This window comes from Tetrao urogallus, assembly GCF_951394365.1.
Source record: "Tetrao urogallus genome assembly, chromosome: 2".
Classification (NCBI taxonomy): Eukaryota; Metazoa; Chordata; class Aves; order Galliformes; family Phasianidae; genus Tetrao; species Tetrao urogallus.
In genome coordinates, this window is record NC_136814.1 from 87,159,653 (window position 1) to 87,173,590 (window position 13,938).

Consider the following 13,938-nt stretch of genomic DNA (forward strand, 5'->3'; position numbering starts at 1 on the left):
CCACATCCCTCTCCTTTTTATGCCCACTTATTGAGAAGGCAGGCTCTACCAACTCGTATCAAGATCAAATTACTTTTATCAACTGGCATCCCTGCATTGGCGGGGATGTACCTCTGCATTTAAATGCTATACTTCATGACTGCCTGCCCTTGAGTGTTTATTCTTAAGGTTGATGTTGATATAAAGCCAGATCTTGAAGGCAAACAAAATCAATTTAATTTGAAGAGAATGTTTATTTGAAATTATTTTAAGTCACACAGTTTAACAAATATAAGAACAACTTTCTTCCATTCATGTTTCAAGCCTTCACCCAAGACCACAAACACTGTCCCATGGACAATGAGAATTTCCTATGGCAATTCTTTTTGAACAAACCAATGTCCAGGGAGATGAAGACTCACATTTTAAGCAGACTGATTTATAAAATCTGTTTAAAAAAAAATAAAAACTTTGTTACCAAATTCTTGTCACAAAGTAAAGGTGTTTAACACTGAGAAGCTTTATCTCAGAACAAAACCCCAGCCAGTCAGAACCAAGGAGAACAATAACGCCCTCAAAAAAAAACCAACCCTGGAATTTTAAAATGCTCCAAATATATACACATTTATAACTTAAGTGCTGGTTGGCTACAACCTTTTATTCATGCATGATCTGTGAGAGGAAAAGGTGTTTCTTAGAGCGGCTTTTCTGAAAATGCAGTGTAACTCTTCACTCGTGCAAAGAACAAAGGGGTGTACATTTTGTCAATGTCAAAAGTAGTAACTGCTGTCTCACCGGTCGACCTGCAAAGAGCACAGTAAAAGTTAAATTAGACAACAGCTGCTACTTAAATCTGTTATGCAGTCATGATCCACAGTACAGCGTGTGCAGCAAACTGCAATTGGAATGTAAGCATCTTGCACACCACCTCATTCTGAAACCAAACTAATGTTGACTAGACCACACCACACAGAACACTCTTTTGTGCAAGCAAACTTTAATAACAAGGAAATCACCTTCTTTCTGCTTTTATTACTTGTTCTGAAACTTGACATAGTGCAGGATATCACTGAGGCCACCATATCTTGAAGTAAAACATCCCCTTTCGTTTTAGTTAGAACCATGAATTCAAAATACAGACAAGTTTTTGCTCTCACTTTGTATGTTTATAACAGAAGAACAACCAACCACAAAAACCCACAACTATTTCTGCACTAGTAACAGGAAGTACATGTCCTCCTAGCTTTGTTTCATACTCATCTTCATTCCAGTTTTAAAAGGACACCAACACACTAACAGGTAAAGCAGAATTTGAACAAGACTCTGTACCACCCACGTGCAGAGACTCTCATAATGGTATCTTCTAAAGCATTTCTACACATTCACGAAGGAAAAGAAGATCTTAATAAATATTTGTTTTCTACACCTTTTTTACTGACATCCTACTGAAGTCACTCAACCCTGATATCTTTCCAACACTGCATAAATCCTTTAAATGACTAAACTATTGCAGTTCCACTACTTGGTATACTTCCCACACCATTAGAAAAAAAGTTACTAAACTCTTGGGATTTCTTCAAGTAAAGTTCATTATAGTTTATCAATTCAAGACCAGTTACTCTTCCCAAAACATTTTATTAAAGCCTCATCAAATTCCAGTCACATTAATTTCTACAATTAAGTATCCCTCCTTGGACTTATTCTGCATTTACTTACTTGTAAGTTATGTGACAAGAATGATGTATCCAAACAAGTTTGTTGAATGTCTGGCGTCCACTGGAGCACAACTGAAGTCCTACATGAAAACTATGCTCTGTCTCTTGTACTGGAACACGACGGAAATATCTGTATTTGTGGTAGTCAACAGGTTTCTGTGCAAAGAAAAAGAGATTTGTGACACAGAAAGAACACAAAGTGCAACTATTTATCATTGGGACTAAATAAGTATGATACCAGACTGTTAAACCCTCAAAAGTAGGTGCTGGTTTTCCTTGAAAATGCATCAACTTAGATGCTGATTATAGAAGAAGTTTTCACAGAAAGGTAAGGATGGAGGACGTCACCCAATTACGCAAACTCATTGTAAAGTATGGTAACACTTCTAACTAATTTAGTTCTGTTTAAAGATATGGAATATAAACACAAACAAAAATTGATTTCAGAAAGCGACTTCTTCCACCCTTCCTTCCTGTTTGTTAAAGCTACCTAACAGAAACACCAGCAGTAACTAAGCCTAAGGGGGAAGAACCACTGCTGAATGTGAACCAAGTCTTTATCTGTCTCAATAACAATTATTACAGATCTAAAAAGGCAGGATGAATCTCCACAGTTAGTCATCTTTATTTTTAAAACATTTTCAACATGAAATTTATTTTTCAACCCTTTTTTGCATTTGTAATGGTGCCTTAAAATACTTCAGGTGTCTTAAAATATTCAGATTGAGAAAAACCTTACTAAAAAGCCCTCTCAAATTATTTTTTCTTTACTCTGTTTAGGAACCTACCTCTTCTTTTTTCTTCATTATTACAGCAAATACTTTGGTTTGATTGTCCGTTTCCTGGGAAAGGCGATAATGACCAAGCAAGATTGCATCCATTCTGGAAGGTTAAGAGGAAGACAGTATCAAGGACAAAGATGTTTGCTGCCCAAATGCCTTCAACTTATAACACAAATATCAGAAAGAAGAATGTATATCATAATCAAAGAAACATATCATTATTTGCATTCAATAAATACCGAGCTCACTGATGTTATGAAATGATGAAAACATTCTGGAAAAATGCTTTTAAATTTTCATACATAGAACTGACTAACTGATCTTTACTGTTCCGTCTTGTGTACTGTTAAATATTTTCAGATTTCTGGTGAACAGCTCAAGCCTGTTCTGAAGCCCCAAACAACTATCTGTATTTTTTAAAAATTCATGCAAACATCAACAAGAAACTGAGCAATAGTTCAGTCAAATCCCACCAGAGCCTTTCCTTTCCTCCATACAGTCAGGGAAGTGCAAGAAAGCAAGTAATAACTAAATAGTATCTTCAAAAGAAGGTATGTTGTTAGATTGGTGATTTCAGTACTCTTCCGTCTACTTCCTTTCTAAGTTTAAAATCAAATAGTCTGAAAGGAAATCTAAACACAACACCAGGAGTTCAAAATGAAAGACATCTTGGCATGAAGATCAAAACTTCTTGCATTTCTCAGTCGCTCCCATACAACAAGAACATTGTTACAGTTTTATCCTCATTTTGCTAAGCACAAATACAGAATTAGAGAAAAAAGCAAACAGAAATTGCCAGGTAAAAAGCAAAGAGGAAAGTACAAATCAGTATTCTATTTCACTAACCTTGTATTTTTAGTCCGTAAGCGAGGAACAATAGATTGTGGATCTTCAGGCGTCGTAAGCATCATAACTTGGCCATCTGGAAAGAATCTCAAATACCTGAAAAAAATAAAATCACACAATATAAACATACGTTTATTTTAAATCACAGAGGAATATGAAACTTCATAGGAAATAGGATTTGAAAGCTTATTTCTTCATACAAAACAGCAGAAAAGATTGGAAAAAACACAGCTTTGAAGGTTAAAAGATCAAAGAATGAAGAATTATGCAGGAAGACAAATTCTGCCACTTCTCAACAAAGCAAACAGGCTACCCTGAATCAACCTGACCTCAGGTAAGTTTCTCCCCCAGCATGCTTTAAGACAAACACTGTAAACTCTCAATTACAATGTTAGTACTGAATGGACAATGTCATATGGTCTTTTTCAGGTTCCATGATTTGATCAACTTTTACACTACTCAGATACCACCTCAGTGTTTGTGAGACACTATAAACAGCCAAGAGATTCAACAATTTCTATTAACATTTCCAGCCTCAGAAGGGACAGCGGAACAACACAAAAACTTGGTGAAAAGCAGGATGAAGGACAACAGAAAAACAGCCAGAGGAACAAATGGCAAGGTATTAGAAAACACTGAGAAAGCCCAGCCTCTTGATTACTTACAACTGATTAAAAATGATGTATAATCATTTGTTTTCCCTTTCCTAAAAAGTATTATTATTGCAGAAATTTAAAGCAAAAAACCTCAGGGAAGAAATCTGTGTATGATTGATAGCAATATTATTGCTTAACTCTTATTCACAAGAAACAGTATAACTGAAGATGAAATATGTTTCTAAATTGCAATAAATCCCCTTTCTTAAGACCTATTCTCAAAATATTCACATATAACTTTACACAGAGTAATTTTCCACCATGATTTACAGACTGGTTAATGTTTGCCATATCAAGGGCTGGATTTCAAGAACTTAAGAGAGAGAAACATTTCACTCACTCATTGTACTACAGTTCTACCTGTAATATTCTACTTGGTGCCACGCTCTATAGAAACCATCAAGAGATTGTTCTCCTTGGCGTATGTATGTTGTCTTGCTGATATATACACCTATAGAAATGAAGGAAATAAGTATATGAACAAAAATGAAGCACATAAAATAAGATAAAAAACTGATAATCCAAAACTATGGAGTTTTAGTAACTTAAATACACCAAAGTTTTTATTTTGGTCCCCTGGACCTCCCCTCTTGTCTTTACAGATAGGCTACAGATTCAAAAGCCCAGTTCAGAATCATAGAATGGCTGAGGTTGGCAGAGACCTCTGGAGGTCACTGGTCCAAATCCCATGTTCAAGTAGCAACACCTACAGCAGGTTGCCTAGGATCACATCCAGGCAGCCTCAATAAATTCAGAAAACTTCTAACAACATCATAAACACAAAACCCATCTGATTGCTCTGTCACAGTTACATGCAATGTTTCCAGAAGTGAACCTCACCATCAAATCGAACACGAGGCCTTTCCAAAAACATTTCCCTCCAGGAAGAATATGGAACAAGTTTATTGCAGCTCCTGCCCCATACTTTCAGACAGACTTGATGCCAGATTTCAGGATCTCTGGAAAAAAAATGAGGGGAAAAAAGCAAAAGTCAAAACTTTCCTGCAAACCTTATCTTTTACGTAGCAGAGCAACAAACTCCATTTTTTGTTTGAATGCAATTTAAAGAAACACTCCTGAACTCCTGTTGCTCATACTGTAGCATAACTTGGAATAATTAATTGCCTGAAACCTTGAGCACTTGAAAGCCATTTCCTCCTCCCTGGAAAACCCAAGAACACAACGTGATTTTCAGCCAAGTACACAACAACACTTGAACAGCCTGGCATTTCTCTGTGCAGCAAGATGAGGATGACAACGCAAGAAGCACTGTTTTGGAGATTCTGCAACTTTTTCAAATAAGGCAGAATAAATAAGACTTTTAGCAACTTTTACGACAGTGAAGTACTTAGGTTCTTCTGAATATAAGGCCTTTTATTTATTTCCATGGAAACTGCAGCAGAGCACAAAAACACTATTTGATAGAGGAAATTCTCAACTACAAAACTTTTTTTCCATGCAGTCATCACTATTAGGTATGCATTTTTGCCAGTGACAAACAAGAGCTTGCAAGCCTGCAGGTCACACTAGTAAATATCTTCATGGCCATCCAGAATGTGGCTTGTCTTTCATGTCACTGTCATCAATGCTGAGACACACCACTCACACCTTCACTGCACTCACATCCACTGTTTGATCTCCACAAATGTTCAGCAAGTGCTGATGAATGTCAACGGGTGCCATTTTTTCCTCATGGAGGAATTCTATGACGCACCTTTGCTTCACAGGCACTTCTATGTCAGACACTGTTTTGTCAGACTGCCCCTCTGCTGCCATCTGTCACATGGCAACAAAATGGAAGAGGATACTGACAGGAAGGTTCACCTTCTATTGCCATACTATCAACATCTGCTTCTTATTTTGGATGTTGTGCTGGCCCATGACATAAGAGGCATTATTTTCAGAGTAGCCATGTGAGATACTTCCTACTGACATACTCTAAAGTTGGTGAGCTCTGTGGGGAACATAATATAGGACTCTCCTCGGGAAGAAAAAGCATAACATGCTCCTACATATTAGTGGCCTAAATGCAAAACCAAAAAAACCCAACAACCCAACTTTTCCTATACAGAAAGTTTTGTTATATGGATTTAACATCTACCTGCACATAGAGTCTACAAATTCTGTGCATTAAAAAAAAAATAAAAACAAAAAATGAAGTTCTTATCTTTCCTAGAACACAGAGAAGCTTCACTTTAGGTAACTTATTTACAATACCTGGCACAAATGTAAAATCCTCGACAAACAAGAGATAATTGCTCTAATGATCTCAGGTCCAAGTCACTCGAAACCACCCATCGGAAAATGTACATTAGTACCTCCAGAGGCAACGCTGCAAATAGAACAGAATTTCTTGTTAAATGCTGGTGTGCAAATCAATAGTTTATCTATAATTCAGTAACTGATGTTTTGACTTTCCACAAAAAAATACATTTCCACATGCTAGCCAGATGCCAAGGAAGCTATCAAAAATATCTTTAACAAGGAAATTATTATGCAAAAAAGTAACAAAGAGAATGAAAAAAAAATAAATCAAGAGTTAAGTGAATTATGGTAAAACAATAGGATAAAACATACCTGTTGTCTAATGCTACAACTCTAAGGTGTGATACCAAACATTCCACATATACACTGCACAAACACAGCGTCCATAAATCTGCACTTTCTTCAAACTGACATAATGTATAACATTACAGTACGTACTATACTTCTGTATGACAGGCTCAGATCAGGTTTAGCATTGGATAGAAGAGCCTAACAACAACCTATCCACTGTGAAACCTGAACTACACCACTCTATATTTTGTGGTACAGATCCAGTGATCAAAAATGTTATTGCTCTGTTTAAAAACTTTTAGAAATGTAATACAATGACAGAATCACCATCAAAGCTTCAAAAGATCATACAATACTTTTCCTAGAATTAGAAATTCAGTAAGAATGCCCCAGGAAATGAAGCTAAAATTCTCTCTCATAACTTGCTGCCTCCCTGAGTTTTCTCTATCTTGCCTGTATATAATCTTGTGTGTAATCTTCTATCATCAGGAATTACACTTCACTTACTTTCAACAACTGCTGCTTTCTGGTGCCTGTGGCTTGACCTGTAATACCACATCCATTCAGTGACTTTACTCAGTATAACAGCTTTGAGATCAAATGAAGAAAAGAACTGAAGCACAAAGGTACGTTAAACAGTAACCAGCTGTAAATACCAGGGTAGAGTCTGTGGTTTAGTGAATTTATTTGTTTTATGAATCTGAATTAATCATATGTTTCACTACAGAGTACTCACAAATTTGCAGTATTTGTGATGATTAAATTCACAGTTTGCTTATAAACAAAAGTTGTGCAGATGTAGATATTACTTCAAGGGACAAAACAGCTTCTGGCCATTTGAGCTCTTCAGTAGATAAAGGAGATACAAAGGCTTAACATTCTTAGTGTTAGCAGCACTAACAAGTATACATTTTCCATTCACCAGTCAAAGCCTTTGATTATCTCTTATCACCAACATTTCCACGTTTCTAGTGAACTAGGGATTGTTAAGACCCAGTTTCAAATACTGGGCACACCCTGTAGGAAAATATTTCTGGTGAAGAATGGTCGAGTCCTAACCTTCAGCCATGTAACAATAAAAAAATCCCAACATACAATGGAAAGTCACTCCCCAATGAATGAATTTACACTTTCCTTCACCATTTGTGTTATATGGCAGCGGACTAATCCTGTCCTATACTAAAGTGAATCAGGATTATAAGATGATGAGTGCTAATAAAATGCAAAATATAACAGAAGAATGGGAACTGGTTGCTTTAAACACATTGCTCCATGTTTTGATTTTCCCGTAAGCCCCTTAAGAAAAATGTGACTACTATACTACTGTGATGATTAACAGGGATCCTCTCCAGCCTACTAACTTCTGCAGCAGGTAGCACTGTTGTAACAGTTTTCACTGTACCACAAAACATAGACAAGGGAGATAATGCAACACAGGACTGCCAGGAAAGGAAACAATAAAACTAGAAAGAATTAAGATCAATGTTAAAAAATGTCATGTCCTGAGATCATTTTATAGTAATGATCTACAATACCTTGACTTTACTTGCAAAAAAAATCCCACAACTGTTTTCCCAAGCATACAGTGCCACACTTGTTAGAAATTCCATTATATGTTTTGACTTAAACAGATTGTTATATTTATTTTTTCCTTAAGCAGAACAGATTTCCAAGAGCAACTGATAACTGTACAAAATGCATATGTTTTGGAGGTATCTGATTTTAAGACAGTTCATAACCTATACACACTTTCTACAATTTGTAACTCCTACGCAAGCCTAAGGAAGGGGTGACTATCCTGCAGTTGAAGCACTGAAAATCATTAACCTTCAAAAGCCTTTCTAACTGTTATGTGGTTTAGTTGAACCTGAAAGCATTTGCTGTAAAGAATCTGATACAGAGACAGATAAAAGCACAAAACACACAAACGTATCTCTTCACAAAATAACTGCCTCCTTCTTCTTACACCTTACAATTAGAATAAATAGATGCAAACTAAAACAAATGAACAAAGAAAATCCACAACAAACCAATTCAGTATGTCCAAGTAGAAAAAACTTACTGAAGTAAGTTTGTTTCTGGAAGTTACTATTTAAGCAGCATTCTCTTAATCCTGAAAAACTGTACTAGAAGCTCTACATACAAAAGTTGTGGGATTAAGACAAGTTTGTCATGCGTGGCTTCGCATCTAACTATAAAGGTAAGAGATACTGTGTTCACTTATTTAAAAGAAGCTTCAGAATGAAATAGATAACTGCTTTGCAAAAAGTTAGTGAAACATCCCTAGAACTTCTTCCTCTGAACATTTACAGTCCATCTTAACTCATACCTGAGATATGGGTTTGGTTGACATCAAGCTCAGGCTGACAAAGTTTGACAGAAGATTCCTGAAGAGTTAACTGTTGCTGGAAATCAGACAGGAGATCAGCCATTTTGCCATCCTCTTCATTATCCTCTACGCTAGAAAAGGGGAACGCCAACACTGTGATATTGAATAGAACATAACAACAAATGTCCTTACCTCCGCATCGATCTTCTGTCTTCAATATTAAAGCAATCTCATTTTATCATACAATAGAACAGTTACAGCAATGCATTCAAGTTCATTTAGATTTTGCTGGAACCCCTCTGAGAGTGTCCATGATGCTGTTGGGTTGATGGTTGGACTTCATCTTAGGGATTTTTTTCAACCTTAATGATTTTTTTTTTCCATGATAGTAACAGCCTCTTTTTTCCCCTTTAATTTCAATTCCAGACTCTCTTCAGATTTGAGAGTTCACGGCTCCCTCTTTTAAGACAAGTAACTGAAGGATTGCTTGATCCCACAGAAAGACAAATCCTATTCCTTAATTTGCCTACCATAAGCAGGAAATAAATTATCACTGATGGAATGTAATATTCACTAATGGCTCTCATGCTGCGAAGTACAACAGACAAGGAAGGATTATTTACTTCTTTCTACTTCTGCTTTATTCACCGAAGAGTGACCCCTAGTGGTGTTTCCCATCCTTTTCAATAAGGAAAATTTTCTTTTGGGAAAACTACTTTTTACCAACTTAGATTTAAAATACTTCAGGAGCAAGCTAAAGAAGGCCAGGATAGAAAAATTATGCTCACTACTTATCAGTAAACTTGGAGGATTACAAAGATAACATTACTACATTCAAATATATATATATATATATATATATATATATATATATATATATATATATACACACATATATACATATACATAAATGTAAGTTGTATATCACAGCATAATCCTTCAAAATAAGCAGGTTTGCCTGCACCAAGTAACCACAAACTATAAAATTCTCCTTAATTTCATTTAAAGGATTACCTTCCTTTCCCTGTCTTGGGACACAGACTTGCTCAATGATCTTCCAGCCACTTTTCAAATATTTACACTAAGCAAACTTAATAGAATGAGCTGAGAATATAAAGCCCCACCAGTAACAAGGAGACATAGCAATGAGTTTTAAAACGTATAGGGGAAGGAATTATGTTTGGTCCTGTTTTAACTACATCCATGATAAGATATCAAACTGAAACCCACCTTTATTTTGAAGATTAAGACACAGAGTCCCAATAGCTATAAGGCATACTGTGAACTGTTTTTTTCAGCTCTCAATACCCCTGTAGTCAGTCAGTAAATTTTCATACTTACCACCGCTTTCCAACTCCATCACCATCTGGGGACCGCGTATAGGCGATCTTAAACTCAATGTCAGGGACAAGCTGCATGGCTAGGCGATAAAACTTGATGGCTGAAAACAAAAACTGTAGCGTTTAAACAAGTCTGATGCCTACATCAGCTTATCAAAGCACAGGTTTTATCAGGGATTACTTGAACCAGAAGTGCTAAAAAAAAAAAAAAAAAGAAAAAAGTGGAAAACTCCTTTGCATAAGCCTCAACTGACTGGGCTTAAATTCAGTACAGAAGAGAAACAAATCAAACACTGTCAAAACAAAAAGCTTCATATACTTTTTCAGAACAAAGATCTCACATGTTTCAGCTTTCACAAATTTACCTTAACTGCTAAAAAAAAATAAATCCGTTCTGGAGTGTACAAAATTTTACAGCAAAATGCTACCAAGTCTTGATTGCATTTGTTGCACAGATTTTTCCAAGAAGCCAAAGAGATTTTAGACATTACTGTCTTAAATAACCAAAAGGAATGTGAAAAAAGAGTACAAAAGAAGATGCAAGCATACGTTACATATCCATTACACTGCAGGCACTTCAGCTCTACATAACACTACAACATAAAAAAGCCAAAAAATGGTTGCACAAAAACTACAACAGATACAAACCAAACATTGCTGTGGTACAACCATGGAAACTAGAGCAGGCACAGGAGCAAGCCACTCAGAACACTGAGAATGAGGAACCTGACTTGGGGAAAGCAGCCAGTTCAAAAAGTTATGCAGCTAACAAAAGCTTACGGCATGCTAGAGGAAAACTGACAGGTGGGATGTCATCCAGCACTCAGACAAAGGATGTCACCCTTTAACACTCCAAAGATGTTATAAATATTGAGTAGAGGAATAGGCAAAGGAAGAACACTGGTATTAAGATTAGGCATGTATTTACATGTCTTTCTATATTCCCACGTGATGGCTATTCTCCCTCTTGATACCTAACTAACAGTGACTTTGGTTGCACTAATGAATCTGAGAAGCCTGAGTTTAGGGCTAATAAGCATTCTTATTTCCTTGAGCACACATCAGCACTGCTGACTGACACGTAGTAGCCTTTGGTGAAGATGAGGAACACCAGCAGCCTCAGCTGAGCAGATCCGTCTCAACTTCAACATCTGATCTCACAGCCAGGCCTGCAATGCACTTGAACATGGAAGAAGCTGCTTCACATGACTGCTTGACAAATGTCAGCTATCAGCACATTTCAGAAGCAGGCTTAAAATGTCACTGGGTTCTGGTGAACCGGGCCAGGTCAGCAAATAGAAGCGTGGTCTGGGAACAGATGTCCCAACACACACAGACAGATATCTGTGTCTAGCACAGGGCCTTGTTACTAAGGTCTCATAAGGGTGTATGAGGAAGTTTTGGTTTTTGAGGTCACAAATAAAATTCAAATGAGAAAGAGTGCGTTAAATTCAGTGCAGTGCTGTTACATTTCAAAATACTCTCACATTTTGTCTGAAAGCTAGAAATCCTTTCCTTGAACACCCTTTAGCTTCACCTCAACCGTAAATCTGTGATATAATGATTCCTTTCATACCTTGTTTGTTTGCTTATCCAAATAATTGAACTCTCAAATTACAATTAGCCATCAGTTTAAGATCACTGTTAACATGCAGTTTTGCACAGAAGTTAGTCTGTTATTCTGCAGTAGGAGCATTCACTGTAGACTTCTGCATTACCTTCATAAAGGGCCCCATTTTGCTCTTCTTCCACTGCTTTCAGGAAAAGTTCTTTTGCCTGCACAATTATACAGAACACTTCTTAAGTTCATTACAAACACAAGTGCAACTTCTTTTGACTTAGAATTGTTTTCATCTTACGTACTGTATTCTACAAATGAGAAGAATGAAAAACCTCCATCAATAAAATGTCAAGACATATTCAAGTGGAAACAAATTCCCAAACAACAATCTCTCCATGTCATTTTTTAAAAGAAGAAAAAGGTCCAGACAGGTTATAAAAGAGTTAAAAAGCACCACTAACCCAGATCACAGAATGGTGGAGGTACGTACAAGCATACAAAATTAACAGAACTCTAATTCTAACAGGATCACAGTACTCCCACTATGACGCACTGTCTGAAAGGTTATATTCTGCTCAGTAGTTCGACTCCCTTAACACAGGGGTTTGACTTGCAACTAAGACAATGCCTCGCAAAGCTTCGTAGCTTTGCAAAAACAGATAGCTATCCACTCCCGAAAGGAACTGAGGAGATGGAAAGAAGCCAAAAATAGTCTATGCTAAACCTCATCTTAGGAAATAAAGACGATTATTGAAATATAATTGACAAAATAAGGAGAAAATGCAACACGACACTGGTCCAGAAAACATGTGTTTCTTGTACCTTTTCCTCTTTTGCTATCTCCTGTTTCCCTCTGGTATCTACAGACTTTACTCCAGGTCCTCTTGACGATGTTCTGCATGGCAGAGGTTCCAACCCACTAGAACTCACACCTGGGGCAAGCTCAAACATCCACTGAGCTCTGAACATCTGCAGCTCTGCCTAAAAGAATCCATCACATTCTGATTTAGTACCACATATTCAGACAGAAGATCTTCCAATCAGAGATGATATAACACTAACCCAAAAGAGAATTTCAAAATTATGCTTTATACTTACAAGTCCTAAAGTCCATTTAGACATGGAGAATTAGCCATTGTTTTGTAGACTTTTTTGTTTTAAGCACATGTATTTGTTCAATATAATTCAATAACAAATGCCTTTATCTGGACTGTTCATGGCAGAAGAAATTAAATTAAATTTTTAAATTAAATTAAAATTAAATTAAGGTAGAATTTAGTTAATTGAATTAAAATTTTAAATTAAAATGTAGAATTTAGCTAATTTTCATACATAAGCATACTAAACTTCATGAAAATCAAGACAGTCATTTGGAATAAAGTACATCTGAGGCCCTACCTCCTTTCTCTTTTTAAAATGAAATGCTATGTTCTGTGAAACAAAACAAGTCATTTTTGCTACGTGTTTTTCTAGCATCTTTGAAGTTACGCTTAAAATGTTGCAACTGCTAAGGCTCCTGGAGAACAACTACATAGAAGGCAAGTAACGTAAGCAAATGTGCTTTTCTATCAGACTGCTTTTATCAACTTCCTACTCTAGAACAAGAGACAAATTAAACCTGAGTTTAATCCATACCGAAATTGCTGTCTGATTTCTATTGTTCTTCAAAGAAATTCCAAATCTGACACAAACTTTCATCTGTACAGACTACTTACAACTGACTCACACTCTTGGTACACAATGCAAAATTCAACTACTTCACTTTTGGAGGGGCAGAGAGATTAAGCACACCAGGTCAACAAATACACGGTAACCAAACAAGCATTAGCAGCACGGCTTAAATCACAGCAGTGCTGTTTGTGATAAAACACCAGCATATGAGACGTACCTGAAGGTTTGCTTCACCAGATCTTTCATTGTCATCAGTTCTTACCATATCAGAGTGACAATCTTCTTCAGCTTCTGCCTAGTAGAGAATGGTCCAGTGTGATTACACGCTGCCAAGTCCCAGCTAAACCTTCATAATGCACAGTCACTACGGATACTCATAAAACAACACACAAGAACCAAACATCCTCTTACCTCCCCCACCCCACCTGCACGTCCACCTTATCAGTCTGATGATTAAACTTCATCTTAAATCAACTGGTGTTGTCTGCACTTCCCTATTAACT

At 36.6% G+C, this 13,938-nt stretch overlaps 1 protein-coding gene across 1 annotated transcript; it reads right to left on the reverse strand.

The window, feature by feature from the left end:
* Positions 1-673: 673 nt before the first annotated feature.
* On the reverse strand, positions 674-13,724 carry FBXO9 (F-box protein 9; the record flags this gene model as incomplete). Its single annotated transcript, XM_079550715.1, has 12 exons — positions 13,653-13,724; positions 12,587-12,745; positions 11,922-11,979; positions 10,205-10,304; positions 8,864-8,994; positions 6,196-6,310; positions 4,819-4,937; positions 4,339-4,429; positions 3,323-3,418; positions 2,483-2,576; positions 1,696-1,850; positions 674-782 (listed from the first exon to the last, which is right to left on the reverse strand). Exons 1-12 carry the CDS (start codon positions 13,698-13,700, stop codon positions 674-676), a joined length of 1,275 nt encoding a protein of 424 aa, XP_079406841.1. The 5' UTR covers positions 13,701-13,724.
* Between the last annotated feature and the right edge of the window lie 214 nt (positions 13,725-13,938).